General features: G+C 38.0%; 1 protein-coding gene across 6 annotated transcripts in view; it reads left to right on the forward strand.

Annotated features, from left to right (window-relative positions):
* ints10 (integrator complex subunit 10) overlaps nucleotides 1–17,740 on the forward strand; it is a 266,775-nt gene that overhangs the window by 24,883 nt on the left and 224,152 nt on the right. For all 6 annotated transcript variants that reach the window (XM_039751082.1, XM_039751083.1, XM_039751084.1 and 3 more), the window contains one exon: nucleotides 16,145–16,248. In XM_039751082.1, coding sequence (XP_039607016.1) covers nucleotides 16,145–16,248 — 104 coding nt within the window. The remainder of the gene's footprint in view (nucleotides 1–16,144; nucleotides 16,249–17,740) is intronic.

Here is a 17,740-nt window from a genome sequence, read left to right on the forward strand (position 1 = left end):
CTTCAATTGGTGATCTGTCTTTCTGTGTTAACCGCATATTTTTTCATATGTCTCAAACCAAGGGGATGCGAGGCTAAAATGTATTGGGAAGCACGCGTACATACTCGGTGCATCCCCTCTCGGGAATCGAACCCTGGAAGCCGGCGCTAGAGGCAAAGCCTCTACTATTGCGCCACGGCGTTGGTTTGTCTATTTGAGTGTAGCAGTGTAATTCGGTTTTTGTTCAGCACTCTTTGGAACTGTTGCTTTTTGTCTGCGCACTGCGTCAGTTCACGTGAGCCGCTGAATATGGTTTTATATGTCACTCGCTCGCTTCTAATTGTTTTGCTGCCTTCTTAATTATATAATGTATGTTTTCTTCAGCGGTTTTTCGAGCTCTTCCTGGTTTTCTACGTACTGCGTGATTACGTGGGAGGTGTGATGATGTCATACGAAACTCCGCCCCCCACGACTTTCGAGCTCAACTCCATTACAGTAAATGGACAAAAATAGCTTCTAGTTATGACCATTACGCATAGAATTTCGAAATGAAACCTGCCCAACTTTTATAAGTAAGCTGTAAGGAATGAGCCTGCAAAATTTCAGCCTTCTACCTACACAGGAAGTTGGAGAATTAGTGATAAGTGAGTGAGTCAGTGAGGGCTTTGCCTTTTATTAGTATAGATCACGGAGAAGCGATGCAACATAGAATAAAAACAGTATGTAACAATTCCCATGAAAATAATCGCTTTAAATTGTATATCCGGTTAACCAAACCCGGTTGTTGGCGAACGAAGCAAGCAGGGGGCGGATCCCCCTAGTACTACTAAAATACTGAATCTCTTAGGGTCGTCTTTCACCTTATCCGCTATATTCAACTCCAACTGTTTTTAGCCTCCCTAATATCCTTCTTAATAAATGTTTTCATGTTCTCATACCCCCCACAATTCACTTTGGAGTTTGCCTTATACAGCTGTTTCTTCCTTTGCAGCTTCTTTTTTAACTCTTTTTTTTTTAACATACTGTGGAGTTTTGTTTTAAATTTGCTATTAATTCCAAATGTAGGCATGTACTTGTCCTGCATTACATGTAAAACATTTTTAAACCTGTTCCACTGCTCCTTGGCTTTCTTCACACTGAAAAGCTTATCCCAATCTATCCTCCTTGGACTTTGCAGCATCTGCTCAAAATTTTCCCTACTAAAGTTAAACTTAAAAATTTTAGTCTTTGCATCTTCACTCTTACAAATTCCTAGTGGTTCAATCACCTCTACCCCTCAATTCTATCCTGATTACAGTATTACAAAATGCTAAATCCAGAGAGGCTTCATCCCGTGTTGGTGCTTTAATACACTGTGTTAACAAATAGTACTGATTACAGTAATCCCTCGCTATATCGCGCTTTGACTTTCGCGGCTTCACTCTATTGCGGATTTTAAATGTAAGCACATCTAAATATATATCACAGATTTTTCGCTGGTTCGACGATTTCTGTGGACAATGGGTCTTTTAATTTATGGTACATGCTTCCTCAGTTTGTTTGCCCAGTTGATTTCATACAAGGGACACTATTGGCGGATGGCTTAGAAGCTACCCAATCAGAGCATGTATTACATATTAACTAAAACTCCTCAATGATATAAGATATGCTTCCTGCGCGGTGCTTGATTGTTTGCTTCTCTCTATCTTTCTCACTCTCTCTGCCTGACGGAGGGGGTGTGAGCAGAGGGGCTGTTTGCACACAAGACACGGACGCTCCTCTACAAAATGCCGCTTTATCGCGGTGCTTCTGTATACTTAAAAGCACGTATTGATTTTTTGATTGTTTGCTTTTCTTAGCGAGCGCTCTCTCTGACATTCTCTGCTCCTGACGGCGCTCCTTTGAAGATAAGATATGTTTGCATTCTTTTAATTGTGAGAAATAACTGTCATCTCTGTCTTGTAATGGAGCACAGTTTAAATGTTTGACTAAAGGGTGTTATTTCATGTCTAGAGGGCTCTAATAATGTTAACAGGGTGGGAGAGTTTATAAGGGCTTAAAATATATAAAAATAACCAAACAAACATATGGTTTCTACTTCGCGGATTTTGGATGGGGCTCATCATCCAACAAAAGAGGATTTGCATTTAAATTCTGTTTGACATAAACTGGAACTCCAACTCCTTTTTTGTTTTGTCTGTCCTTCCTAAAAATGTGTATCCCTCTATGTTACACTCATCCCCATTGTTGCTATTTAGCAAGGTTTCCATTATTGCTATAATATCATAATTATGCTTTGCTACATACAGCTCCAATTCTCTCTTGCCTTATTTGTGATACTTCTTTCATTAAGGCAAGCTATTTTTAATGTGTTACTCTTTCTATATTTAAATACTTGGTCAGAATTTATTGCTTTCTTGTTTGTTCCTGATGTTGCCACTAAATCCCAGCCCTCTGCGTCTCTGTATTGATTCAATAAACAATAGATGAAATGTCCTGTATATGCCATTCAGCAGTTTTCAGACCTTCTGGTTCTTGTTTCTTGTGCTGATCAGACCTAAATCATACCTCTGTGTATGCAAAGATGTTAATGCTCATCATTTTCCCTATTTTTTGCCTGTTTATATACATGTTTTGATCTGCAAGAAACATAAAAAGTCAGTTACTATGGAATGGTAGAAACATGCTTCCTGTGTTGTGTGTTTTACAGTGGGAACAATACTCTAATATGCATATTGGTTCACTTTTGTGTACTTGTGAAAATATGTATAATGTCAAATTTTATAAAAAATACACTATTCCTCTACAGTAGTATGAAAAGAGGTCATACAGAATAAATTATTTTATTGTTCGGCTGTGGAATACTTATGTTTTCTGAATAGGGAAATAACACAGGAAAACAGAGAAATGTGAACATAGCAATAGTAATATTTAGGGCCACATGTTGTGGTTTTGGACTTTCCTCTACCTTGTTTGCCAAATCTTATCAAATGCTTAATACTCTACCAGAGGCTAAATTCAGTCTGTGAGCAGCATGGCACTAAATACAGAAATTGCCTGTACTGAGTTAGGAAATTGGGTCTGTGGGCCAAAAACAAATCTGAAGTGAGAATAGTCCTTAAGTGGTGCTGTAGGGGTGTTCTAGTACATGAGAAGGAGCTCTCAGGATTTAGATTCCATCATGACTGACTGTTTCTTGCCAGTGGTAGCCACCGAATTCATTCTATCCTAGGGCCATTGGTTGCTTCACTCAATCAGTTTTCCTACACCTTCTATGGTCCAAAGAAGTTCCTCTTGATGTTTGGTGCTCCCCTAATGTCTAAAGTAATCTCTATTTCCTCAGGGTCGAGTAATTGGGTGAGGCTACTGGATGATGGTGGCTATTTGCTATTTTTAAAGGCTTAAATGTAAAGGAGCAATGTAGCACAGCAAATAATGCTGATTTTAAACAGAATTCCACGTGCCATTATACTTTTGACATGAAGAATATGTTTTACTTATAGGTCACTAAGCTACCTTGTTTCTTGCTGTGACAACATGATTTTCTAAAATTATCACAATGTATTAAACAATAACAGAACCTAGGCATAACTTAAAAAAAACAATCAAGAGCAGAGGTCTTATTGAGGATAAACAGATCAGTCGTTTAGGAAAATTAAAACAAAGATGAAAAGTATTAATAAAAAAAATGTTCTGAGCTGAAACGAAACAACAAATGAGCTAAAAAAAAAATAAACTAAAACAAAAGTATTACAGTAGCTGGAAAATAAAATAAGCAATTACAAAAACGTCTTTATACACAGGATAGCCCAGGTTGAAGTGGCCCCAGAGTCTATACTAATAAAAGGCAAAGCCCTCACTCACTGACTCATCACTCATTCTCCAACTTCCCGTGTAGGTGGAAGACTGAAATTTGGCAGGCTCATTCCTTACAGCTTACTTACAAAAGTTAAGCAGGTTTCATTTCGAAATTCTACGCGTAACGGTCATAACTGGAACCTACTTTTGTATACTGTATACAGCCATAGCAGGCAGCTCGGTTGCAGTGTGAGGCAGAGTTGCGTCTCACTTCTCGCATCATCACGCCTCCCACGTAATTGAGTGCCTGCCCATATAAGGTAAATATTTGCAGGTGAAGAACTGTGCTTAGCATATTCATAACTGCAGTTGCTGCGGAAATCAGCACGCCTCCCACGTAATTGAGTGCCTGCCCATATAAAGCCGTTCTTCGCTGCAGTGTGTTCATTCCTTTTCTTGCTTCGCCAAGGATGCAGCCTTTTCACAGCTTCTCCACTCTTTTATAAACGAACGACATATAAGGCCGTCCTTTATCCTTGCTTCGCCAAGGAAGCAGCGTTTTTATTTAATCCACGGGTTCTGCGCTGTTTTATTGTTCGTTTATTACGATTGTTATAGTTATTGTGTTTTATCGTGAATACCTTACAAAGCCTTCTTCAAAATGTTTACCCCAATCTACAAAATCTCCAACAAAATGACGTGTCATGGTTGAGAGAGAGCTATCCTGACACCAAAAAATGACATGACTACGACTATAAACCATATTTTACTTCAAGAACTACCTTCACAACCAAAAACATATCAGTCTGTTGATTCAGTTGTAGGAGTAGAAGACGCGGTACATTATCTGATAGAGTTTCTCAACTAAATCCTCCAGGCACTCCTGAGCATAATCTCAGTTTGAATGTTTGGGCACCAATAATGTTACTGAGAAACTTACAGCCACAGAAACTTTGTAACGGCACGAGACTTCAGGTCCCGTCTCTACAAAACAACCTAACTGAGGCAACTATTTTTACTGGCAGTGCCTCAGGTGAGACAGTTTTTATTCCTCGCATCCCCATTATACCATCTAATATCCCATTTCAATTCAAATGCCTTCAATTTCCAGTAAGGCTCTGCTTTGCAATGACAATAAGTCTCAGGGACAAACACTACAAAAGGTTGGCATTGATTTGAGACAGGATTGCTTTTCACATGGCCAACTGTATGTTGCATGCTCAAGAGTAAGCTCGCGTAACGTTCATAACTGGAACCTACTTTCGTCCATATACTGTATACGGCCATAGCCTGCAGCTTGGTCGCCATGTGAGGCGGAGTTGCGTCCCGCATCATCACGCCTCCCACGTAATGGAGTACCTGTCCATATAAGGGAAATATTCACGGGTGAAGGACTGTGCTTAGCATATTCATAAGTGCAGCTACTGCGGAAACCCTTCCTCAGCGAAAGTGAGAGAGAAACTTTTAAATGCCGGGTCTGAGCTAAAATTAAATAAAGCTGTGGACATCGCAGTATCGCACAAGATATTCGTGAGATACAAGTTTAATCCAATGGTTGTGCTGCTTCCAGACATGTATTTTCGTATTAAAGCATTTAACCAATCACATTTCAGCCATCATTTGTTGAACTACTGTGGAAACCCTCTGACGCTGAACAAGCCTTTTTACACATATCAATAGGAAAGTAAGGTGTAAAGCTAAAGTTTAAATTACGTTCATAGACACGCTGCCGCTAAATATTCGCAGGCAGATCCACAACTTAATATCGGGAATGCCTGTTAAACATCTTAGATTCACGAGTACTGATCTGGGTAGTGATGAATGATGACGATGAATGAAACCTGTTCAAAAAACGCATTACACAATTGACAAGGCAGCAAAAGAATATGAAGCGAGTGACGTATACAAGCATATTCATAAGTGCAGCTACTTCAGAAACAAAGCGCGGTGTAAATCTAAAGTTTAAATTAAGTTCATTGACAGGCTGCCGCTGGCGTTTGTTATGCCTACGACGAATGCGATATTCGCGAGATACAAGTTTAATGAGAAGACACAGGGTTTAAACAAGACTTTTGATCACTTTGTAACAGAGTTAAAATTGCTGACGGAGTTTAAATTGCTGGTATGCCAGTTCTGAGCTAACATTAAATAAAGCCATGGACATCGTGAGATCGCACAGGATAGCACAAGCACAGCTGAGAAGCTTCAATGCATGTACTCTGAGCGGCTAACGTGAACTGACTTTGCAGGACTGGGAAAGGTTAAATTAAGTTCATAGACACGCTACCGCTAAATATTCTCAGGGAAATCCACAACTTAATACCGGGAATGCTTATTAAACATCTTAGATTCACGAGTACCGATTTGGGTAGTGAACACTTCGATGAATGAAACCTGTTATCTTTACAACGGTTGACAAACACGGAATATAACTTGAACACAACACATCCTTCAAATACGAACCTGATTGAAAGAAATAATGATAATCAAATCCTTTATGACAGCAACACTCATAACAGTGACAAAACTATTACATTGTCAATCATGTTACGTTATTTTTAAAATGCTTCCTTTTCTTTTTCATAACTTAACATATTACTTCTCTGCTGCGAAGCACGAGTATTTTGCTAGTTAATCAATATATTTGAATAGACATTTGTTCTTTGTCTTTCTGCTAGATTGTTTGATCAAGTTCTCTGTACCCCTTTACTGTTATTCCTGTAATAACTCTTCTGTTAGTTGCACACACACTGTCATCACCAAGTTTTTTTTTTTTTGGATTTTCGGTTTTCACCATTTTTCCTTGATTCTGATTTTTGGGTTTTTACATTTTTTTTTTTAACTGTAAGTAGAAACAGCTATAGCAAAACAAACAATATTGAAATGGCACTCTACATTCCTTTTAATAAAAAGCACACAAACACAACTGAACCTTAGCTTGCAGTTACATTCATCAGGTAGGCTTGGTCAGCACAACCTCTTTCAGTGACAAGAAGGTTGCACATCTCCTTTTCCTGGCATGCTTCTTGAAGAACGTAGACTTTACCTACATCACTAGTGATGCAGCCTCACTAAAGTATTTGTAGTGCTCCCAGGTCTCTCCCACCAAACTGATGACATGACACAAGCAGGGTGAATGTACTCTGTTAGGCATAACCCCTTTTAAAACTTCCTGGTATGCTTTCAGACAGTATGATGCACTGTCTGCCACCACTGCTAAAATGTCATTAAGATTCAGCAGGTTGTTGTGAAGGGACTGAAGTGTTTCCTGTGAAAAGGAGGAAAAGTTGCAGTTCTCCATAAAGATAACATCCGCCAAACAGTACTCGTCTTCAGTACCTGTAATTGTAATTATTTAATTTATTTCTAATGATGCTTAAACCTTAACTGTTTACAGATTGAAAACATGCGTCATTACATCTGTAGCTTCATCTGTTGTATATCTTAAAATAATTAATTACAAAGCAAAAGCTAACTAATCTGGAAGACACTAAATCTGGCAATCACGGCAACCCATAATGTGACTGGTTAGTGTGTATGGCCCCCATGTGCCTGTGTGCATGCCCAACAACGTCTGGACATACTCCTGCTTAGATGGCGGATGGTGTCCTGGGAGATCTCCTCCCACACCTGATTAAGAGCATCAGTGAGCTCTAGGACAGTCTCTGGTGTACTTGGCAGCATCAGTTGCACCAATGCATAGTGTTCCAGAGGTTCCCAATTGAATTCAGGTCTGGGGAACGTGTGGGCCAGTCGGTAGCATCAATGCCTTCATCATCCAATAACTGCCTACACATTCTGGCCACATGACACTGGCCATTATCCTGTACCTGGGACCACTGCACCAGCATAAGGTCTGTCAGCGGCTCTGAGGATTCCATCCCGGTACCTAACAGCAGTCAGGGTACCGTTGCCTAGCACATGGAGGTCTGTGTGACCCTCCAAAGGATATGCCCTTCCAGACCATCATTGACCCACTGCCAAACCGGTCATGCTGGATGATGTTGCAGGCTACATAACTTTCACCACGGCATCTCCAGACTCTTTCACACCTGTCACATGTGATCATTTTGAACCTGCTATCATCTGTGAAGAGAACGGGATGCCAGTGGTGGAACTGCCAATTGTGGTATTCTCTGGCAAATGTCAGTCAAGCTGCACAGTGATCGGCCATGAGCACAGGTCCCGCTAGAGGATGTCGGGCCCTTCTGCCATCCTCATGGAGTCTGTTTCTGACAGTTTGGTCAGAAACTTGCACACCAGTAGCCAGCTGGAGATCATTTAGTAGGTCTCTGGCAGTGCTCCTCCTGTTCCTCCACATACAGAGGAACAGATGCTGGTTTTGCTGCTGAGTTGATGCCCTTCTACGGCCCTATCCAGCTCTCCTTGTGTAACTGCCCTTCTCCAGGTATCTCCTTTATGCTCTTGAGATGCAGCAAACCTTCTTGCAACAGCACATATGGTTTGTGCCATACTGGAACAGCTAGAATACCTGTGCAACCTGAATTGGTTGAAGGTACCGCCTCATGCCACCAGTAGTGACAAATACACTAGCATATTTCATACCTAGAGAAGAAATGGTCAGGAAGGGATAAGGAGAGAGTAATTGTCTATGGTCACTAACTGCAAAACTATTGCCTTTTTGTGGGGTATTTTACTGTTACCTGTCCAATGCATCTGTTATTACTTTCATTTTTACACAAGCAGGTGAAGATGATTCACGATCGCTTATGTTTCCTAACTGGACAGATTGATATCCCTGAAGCTTAACTGACTTGGTTTTAGACTGTAATGATTAAGTGTTCCCTGTACAGATTAAGGCTAAAAATCCTACAAACCTTAAACTTCACCTATAGAGTCATCACAAATTAACCTTGCCCTCCTTGTTTTTGGGCAAATAAAAGATCAAAAAAGTGGCAAGAACCAGAGAGCACATGCAAATACAGTTCCATATAATACAAGACAGCAAATATTATTATCATATTTGCAAAGGGACAGAATTCTGGGGAACAAATTCAAATAGGAATAGGAAATGAGAATTGTGCAGTGAAGAAAGAAGCATTATATTTTTGCTTTATTAGACTACTTCAGCGATTTGTTGTTTGCTTTATTCCAGTTAGACTTGGTTTAATAATTTGCATTCAAAAGTGCAGTTTTGTTCAGCACAGATTATCCATCCATCCATCTATCCTCTTCCGCTTATCCGAGATTGGGTTGTGGATGCAAAAGCTTGAGTAGAGATACCCAGACTTCCCTCTCCCCAGCCACTTCTTCTAGCTCTTCCGGGGGAATCCTGAGGCGTTCTCATGCCAGCCGAGAGACATAGTCCCTTCAGCGTGTCCTGGGTCTTCCCCAGGGCCTCCTCCCGGTTAGACGTGCCCAGAACACCTCACCAGGGAGGCGTCCAGGAGGCATCCTGATCAGATGCCCGAGCCACCTGATCTGACTCCTCTCGATGCGAAGGAGCAGCGGCTCTACTCTGAGCCCCTCTCGGATGACTGAGCTTCTCACCCTATCTTTAAGGGAAAGCCCAGACACCCTGCGGAGGAAACTCATTTCAGCTGCTTGTGTTTGCAATCTCGTTCTTTCAGTCACTACCCACAGCTCATGACCATAGGTGAGGGAAGAAACGTAGATTGACCAGTAAACTAAGAGCTTTGCCTTACGGCTCAGCTCCTTTTTCACCACGACAGACTGATGCAGAGCCCGCATCACTACGGACGGCGCACTGATCTGCTGATCGATCACACGCTCCATTCTTCCCTCACTCGTGAACAAGACCCCGAGATACTTGAACTCCTCCACTTGAGGCAGGATCTCTCTCCCAACCCTGAGAGCACAAATTATTAAAAAATATAAGCATCTTATGAAATGGTTTATATTCAGTATCTGCTTTTGCTTGGCTTTAATGGGACAGACCATAAATCTAAACTCATTAAGTGTACAGTTTTTGTCTGATTGAGATACAGAGCTAAACTCCATAATCTCTCTTTAACAATACCATAATTACTAAAACCTATATAAATAAAAATAAAACAAATACTTCTGAGATATAAAAACTAAACTAAAAGTAAAAATACATTATGAAGTTAAACTGAACTGAATTTCCAAGTTAGATCATAAATAATGTAAAACAAAAACTAGTATAAAAAGGCAAAACTATAAATAATCCTGCACAACAGATAAATATCAGTCTAGCTCCCATTGAACACAAACATGCTAAAACATTAGTTGAAAGGAAACACATTTGGAGGGCTTAAATTTCAGTGCATTAATAAAATTAATATTTAGTTTATTTGGAAGTAAAGAGTTCATAAGTCCATACCTGAATGCATTTGAGTCTGTATGTCTTTACTGAGTACAAAGGATACATTTAGTCTGTTATTAAAAGTGACTTGGATACATCTTTTGCCTCTTGATATTTTTGTGTACCAATATCTAACCTAAATCTGCTAAATTAACAACAATAAATAGACCCCCGTGACCCTGTGTTAGGATATAGTGGGTTGGAAAATGACTGGCTAAATAGACAGAAGTGACCTAATAGATGAGCATAAATACTAGCTACATAATGATTGCTGACATGCTGAATTTAAATTGCAGTGCAGGGCATGACAATAAGTGGTCAAAAGGGCTTTGAGGTCTTTCTGCAGGACTGCTTTTGTAAAAAATATGCACTTGAGGTGTGGCATTGCAGAAAACGTAGCTATTGCGCTGTATATGTAGGCTAACTTTCCTTTTTTCCTTACTTCCAGTTGAATATATTTGAATGGCAATATAAACACATATTTGTGAGTGTAGTTCAATATTTAAACCTCCAAACTACTAAGTAGCTTACAGTGATGGTAACATCATATTAAAAATTCATCATTTAAACACAAAATTATAAAAATTGTAAAAACAACAAACACAAGTCATAAAGGTTTTTAGGCCCCATATACTGTCAACAAGGCCGTATGAATTTCAACAGAAAAATACATCAGACAGACATGGATGGGTGGGCGGACAATTTAAAGTTGCGGACCGGAAATTAGGGACATGGAATGCTGGGAAGGTACGGTGGTGGATGGGTAGTGGACGTAATCAGTGGGGGACCAGAGGAGAGAAAGGGACCCGGAAGTGGTGGTGTTCTTATTGTCTGGGAAGGATTATGGTGGCGGCGCTTCGTCCTTTCTACGGGAAGAGAGAGAGAGAGGGGTTAATATCCCACCTTTGTCACCTGGCACGATTTGTCACGATGCACGTCGGGTCCCTAAGCTGCTCCCTATGCGCTCGTGTGTGAAAAAATGTAAATTGCATTTACAGTTGCTCACTAAACTGACTAGCCTAATATAATCACAAAATTCAGTGAACTGTAATTATTAGCTACAAACATATAAAATTGTTCCTTGTTTACCATATCTTTGCTAATATACAGTATTATAAAAATGCAATATAGGTGGACAATATTTTTGGAGTTTTCACAAAAGTTTTAATATAAGCCCCTTTGAAAGATGCTTATAATTTGAATTAAGTCAATCTTTAGCAGTGCAGTGAAAGTATAGATTTGTCGGTATTGATTTTTAATTTTTTTTTAATTTTGCTAAATCATTTTGAGATTATTATTACTTTTCTTTTTATTATTGTAATTATTCTGCTGCTGTTATTGTTTGATTATTATCTATGTTGTAGCCTAAAAGTTTTTACCCCCACAGTTTTTACCACCCCCTTGATATATTGATACAGTAGTTATACACCTAGTTTCTGATGTGAAGTCATCTTGTCTGTCTTTGTTTCAGTGAAGCAGCTTGTAGTGTACTAGGTTTTAGTACACACTCGGCATATTCAGAAGGAGCCAGTTTAAAGTCCGTGGTCAGGTTACCTAGCATGTTTTTTGAATTGGGGAAGAAACTGAAGAAACCCAGCAGAAAGAATATGAAAACTCTATCCAGAATGTGTGACTGGAGATTAGAACTCGTGAATCTGGTTTTAGTTTACTTTAAAAACAATGCTTTGTGTGCATACCTTCCCTCACCTAATAAAACAAGTTGAGATTACTGTGTGTGAAAAGCTCTTTTCATGTTTTATAATTACATATCACAGAAGGGCAGAAAAAACTTAGGGGCTGACAATCCAAATCCTATTTAGTGTGTATTCTACAGAAAAATCGCATGGAATCGAAAGCACAAGGAACTGTTGCTGTTCATGGTACTCTCTTGAATGTGAAGGAAGGAAATTAGATGGAGAGCAGTTTTTTAGTAATGTATTGAACAAAACGGAACATTGCTATGTTTTTGGTGAGACAAGTTGTAAAATGAACCTACCAGCAGCAACATCCTGACCATGCCTTCAGCCAATTTGTGTAAAGAGGAAAATAGTTAATGGCTTTCCAGGTGAGCTCATTGAAGTTTTGGTACAATACTGTTAATTTATCTGTTTCTCCTGTGCAGCTCAAGTTGCCATACTTCATCGTGAATTTGAATCTTGATTTCAGGACTTTAGGTGCCAAACAGAATTCAAAATGTTTCCTTCTCTGTTACCTGTTAATGTGGACAATGTTTCAGTTTTGAAGCTAAGAGTAACTGAAGTCCAGTAAAATAGTGACCTAAAAAAATAAGTTACCAAAGTTTCTTTGCTTGATTTCTACAAAGAGCAGGTTACTCAGAATTTGTATCAAAGATTTTTCAAGCATTTTATGCCCATGCCGACATTATCTGTAGCACAATGCAGTTGTAAGCAGATATTTTCGTGAAAATGACTGAAAGCTACTATAGAAGCAAACTAATGTTTGTAATTAAAACAATGTTAAAGAGAAATCACTTTCTTTTAAAATTACTCTGTTAGTATTTGAAAATCACCCTTAATAACATTTAATTAAAAACAAAAGTTGTATAATCTTACCACATCTTGGAGCAATTAGTTCTATAGTTAATGTCTGTGATTAACACACATGCTAGATTATCCAGGTTCATAGTCTTCCCTAGATTTTATATACTGCTCAGTGCAAAATTTGTTAACCCCTGCTTTAATCCATTAGTCAAGGAATTCCCTCAGTATTTTGTTATAGCCCCACAAAGTCATAACGAGGGAGAGGGCCAACAATGGTGTCTTGTTTCCTGACTTGTTTATTGCATTTATATCAGCATTGCCTATCCTACTCTAGAGTCGGCTTACTTCCTAAAGTAGTTGTAACATTACATCTGAGTCAAGTCTCCTAATGAATTGGGATCACAGTTATAATTAAGTAACACTTATTTCTCTTAAAAAGTTTCATTGGCCAGTATTGCATATGCACGATTAAATGGCATTACATACTTTTTTTTAAGTCAATTTAAACCTTTTTCAAACTTATTTCATTTTGAACGTTTGTTTTTGAACTCTGGAGCATTTGCCACCATAATCCAGTTAATTTAGGTGGATGTGATCACGCCAATCACACTCTGAGCCTCAGAGCTTGGATCAGATGGCATGGCAGTTGACCACATTAAAAGAAAGATGTAGGTTTACTGTGATTGGGTAGATCAAACCAATCACATATGAAATTGGTGAGAAATGAGAGACCTGTGTGACCTATGATGAATACCCCAAATCTTCCATAGCAAGAGCGATACACCCTAGTGGAGCATCCTCTCAATATAATCATTCATTGGGCACAATGCAGACACTGAAGGCATATTAACTTTGATACTTCATAGTAAATGTTAATTCGACGTTCCAAAATGAACATTATTAACAAACATTTAGGTGAAATTAGGTTACTGCAGAGTAAATATGCGTCATCATACAGTGAGATTAAACTCACCCAATGTGTTTATCTACTGTTTAAATTAAATTGAACAAACACATTGTGCCGTTAGCAGAACTTCCAATTGATTAATTTAGATAAAATGAGTATTTTTTGTAGAATGTGAAGTAATGAATTTACATGTACTTTTCTAGTTATCAGATGGGCATTCTGCCTACACAGCTTTACTTGGTATCTCTGTTATATTAAAAAAAAAATTCCGTTATGTCTGTTATTCTGCCTTCACAACTCTCTTTCACACTGTTCGCCCAATCATTACTCCTACTGTACACATTCTCTTTCCGTACCATCCCATGACACTGTCAGTGCTAACTTGCCCCTGAATGCAGTCGTTTATAACGGTAAGGAAGAAAAGCAAATTATCTATTAATGAACGTCGAATTTAGATCGTGATAGAAAAAGGAAACTCCTCTTCCAGCAGTAACCCAAGCTTTTCCTAAATGATTTCCCATTCAAGTACTGGTTAGCCCCCGCATACTTAGTAGTGCCTTATGATTTCCACAATGCAGAAAATACAGACTGAATCACGGAATTAAACCTTAGAAATGGATTTTAGATTTTGAAACAAAAATGTGTGGAGTTTAGAGACAGAAGGGGTGACTGTTACAGAACTTCCCAATAAATTAAATGATTAAATAATCTGTAGTTCTGTCATTCAGATACTGTTTTCTAGTTTGCTGTTTTTGAAGCGAATGCAATTCTTTGTAGAAATCCAGTTGTGCCCTTTTCTGTTTATGCGCTTGTTTCCTGCATGTTTTCTCGTTAAAGGCATGCAAATTAGCTAGCTACACGAGACAGAAATGTCGAAGTGAGCAGTATTAGATACCCTAATTACATTGAAAAAACTAAGAAATACGAACTTAACTGCAAAATTGAGGGCACAATAATATCCTGGTGACTTTTACAAATCTGGACAACTTTTCTGCAAGTTTTACCAGCATACCATAGACTGGAAACAATAAGATACGTGCAATGACCAAGTCATATCTAAAACCCATCTCAAAAACAAGGAGAAATTAAGACCAAAAAGTGTTCACCTTCAAGTAACAACAGAGAAAACAACAAAATCGTCAGATGCAAAATGCCAGTTTGTGTCCATGTGAGTCAGACATACCGCTCTAAAAAAATGACAAAGATGCTTCCTTTCTTTATTAAGCATTGTAAACAAGGAGGCGTGCTGCTTAGACCACATAGTTCTTATCATAGTGATAGCTGAGTAAATATTTGGCTGTATGGTAATTCTTTTATGTAGGCAGTTCTAATTGTATGTGATGTATTTACTGTGAATCATTTAACCAATTAAATTATACAGGTATTTAACCGGTATTAAAGTCTTTCCCGTAGAAAAATGTTATTAGTAAACAGCACTGGTTGTTAATGGGTTCCCTTTTAAAAATTAACTACGATGTTTCAGGATTTAATAAATGTTTTGCCTAGCGGTGACGAGGCACATAAGGTCCACATTTGACTTTTCCATTATAAACTCGACACCTACAAACCTGGGCAGAAGAGCAGGCTTTTCCTCAGATGTAACGAGCCCCTAAAAGCGGGTCACTCTTTCTTTTTTTAAAAGTGAAGTTAACCTTAATCTCAGAAGGATGCATCAAACTAGCTAACAGCTCTTACAATTCCGGAGGGCACTTAATGTCCTACTGTAATCTCAGCATGCAACATCATTGAAGATCTGATCTCCTGCCTGATGAATGGAACTGCAAAATAAGATTCCGTTGTGCTAGTGTGCTGTTTTATTAAAAGGAATGTAAAGAGTCATTTCATTATTGATTGTTTTGTTGTAGCTGTTACTACTTTTTTGTGGTAAGAAAAAACGAAAAAACCCAAAAATCCGAATCAAGGAAAAATAAAACGGTGAAAATAAAAAAAAAAAAAAACTGAATTTGTGAAAAAAAAAACAGATTCCATAGGGCCCTATACTTAGCTTCAGGTGGATGACCTGTTCTGAAGTGGATATGGTATGGCTGCTGGCCTAGATGTACAACCCTGCCAAATTACAACCTTTTAAGTAAATGGGAAGTAGTGTTTTTGTGACAGAGTGAGTGAATTAACTTTGTATTTTAGATAGATTGTGTTATCTGCAGTATTTATCTATAAATATATGGTATAAATTGATTGAATGATATTCTTTTCTATCTCACTTTAAAGCCATACTTTGCAAGAGTAAAGAAAGAAAAACAATACATTACTGAAAATAATATATTTTTGACCAGACCTGACCCATATTTGTAAAATTACAGACAGCACACACAGTCTTGTAAAAATAACAAGACCTAAAACCATCTGAAACCCAAATTCTATTGCGGGAAAATGATGGTTAATCAATGTCTACCAATGCAACATTCTCTGTCATGGACCACTTTCATCATTGTTATTAGACAGACAGCAGTCTGAGCTGAAAGGTTCTAGGGAGAGCAATAAAGTGTTTGCTTATAGTGTGAAAATGCACTGAATGACTGTTGAATTCAATACTATGAAAATCTGACATGGGATAAGTTGTAATTTGGATCTGTTTGCTTTTTTATCAATATCATCAGTTACTTTTGTCCAGTTTGTTGGCCAGTATAATTTGACATTTCGTTTAAATTTCAGATTTGTAAATTTTCCTGATCAGCCTGTGGTGTGGAGAGAGATCAGTGTAATCACAGCAGCCTTACGAAGTGACTGCCAAGACAAAGAGACTGACTTTTTGCGAGGTAATGTGAAATTTTTTGAGAAATCAAAAGGTGATTGCTTAGATCTTAGAAATCTATTATGAATACTAATATGGATTAAATATTCATAACTTAATTGAAAATTTACAATGTCTCCAGTCAACTCTAGGTATAGTATGGAAATTGCTACTTCACTTCAACAACAACCTGTTTTCATTGTTTGCTGAGATACATTTTCTTTTATTGTTGAAAATCAAACAGGACACTTCAGTGAGAAAAAGCCGGTGGAACTTCAGACTTTCTTTCATTCATGAGGGGTTGGCTGAAAGCACACTCTGTACTCTAGCTGATACAAGGCTAGTTTATACATTACATATAGAGCTGAGTTTTAGTTTTTCAAGAACAAAAAAAAAAAGTAGTGAAGTATTTACAGTATGTAGCAGTATATGTCTTTTCCACCTGTCTTTGCAGTGGTGCAGCATAGTGAAAATTTTGTGTATAGTTGTTTGTCACATATGGCTGCATCAAGTAGGCAGTTTGTCTTCCTCTTGATTGGCCAACATTTTTCAGGATTTAGGGTTTTTTTCGTCATCTTAGTAATGTGCAAAAATGTTTAAAAAGGCAAGTAAAATATTAGGTTATATTGTAAAAACTGTTGAATATAAATTAAAGGACATTATTTTTATATAGAGTATATAGTGTACTAATGGGATGACATATCTGGAGTATTCAGAGAATTAAGCCTATTTAAATCTAGACTACATGGAGACCTAATCCTGGTTTTCAAAATTCTTAGAGGTATTGACAAAGTAGATTCATCAGATTTCTTTTAACTTAATGGGGAATCGTGTACTTGAGGACACCAGTGGAAATTAAAAGCAAGGGCATTTAGGAGTGAAACTAAGAAGTACTTATTTGCGCAAAAAGTTGTGGGAATCTGTAACAAACTACCAACCCATGCATTTAAAGCAGAAACCTTGAAAATGTTTAAGAAATATCTAGATGAGGTATTGAGGTAGTTTACCTATTAGCTAAGCAAACAAGCTGGATAGACTGATCAGTCTCCTCTCATTTTTCAAGTTTTTTATGTTCTTATGTGTCTTTAGTTTAAGCAGGTAAAGTTCTGAAAAACAACTGGGAAGTAATACTATTATGGGCTTGACTTTTCCTCCAGAAAGAGTTCCTCAAGAACAGTTTATGTTTTTCAGTTGAACCATACAAGTGACTTGTTCATATATACGTCTTTTTCGATTTTAAGTTTTCTTGGATAAAAAACTGAAATATAATTTATTTAACTGGCTAGATTGCTATTCCTAAAAAGACTGCATCACTTAAGAGACAGTAGAGTTATGAAAGTGTGAGTGTGACAAGAACAACTTTTTTTTATAATTTCCCTTGCATCTGGCACTGAAACTGCTTTTTTGAACAATAGGAGGCCAGATCAAACTACTGCTGGCTCAAGTCTGACTTCATTCCTTGCTCATTCAAGAGTTAATACTGTTAAAGTACAGTATTCTAATGATCTTTCACTTGC

The sequence above is a fragment of the Polypterus senegalus genome, chromosome 4 (genome assembly GCF_016835505.1).
Source record: "Polypterus senegalus isolate Bchr_013 chromosome 4, ASM1683550v1, whole genome shotgun sequence".
Taxonomy (NCBI): domain Eukaryota; kingdom Metazoa; phylum Chordata; class Cladistia; order Polypteriformes; family Polypteridae; genus Polypterus; species Polypterus senegalus.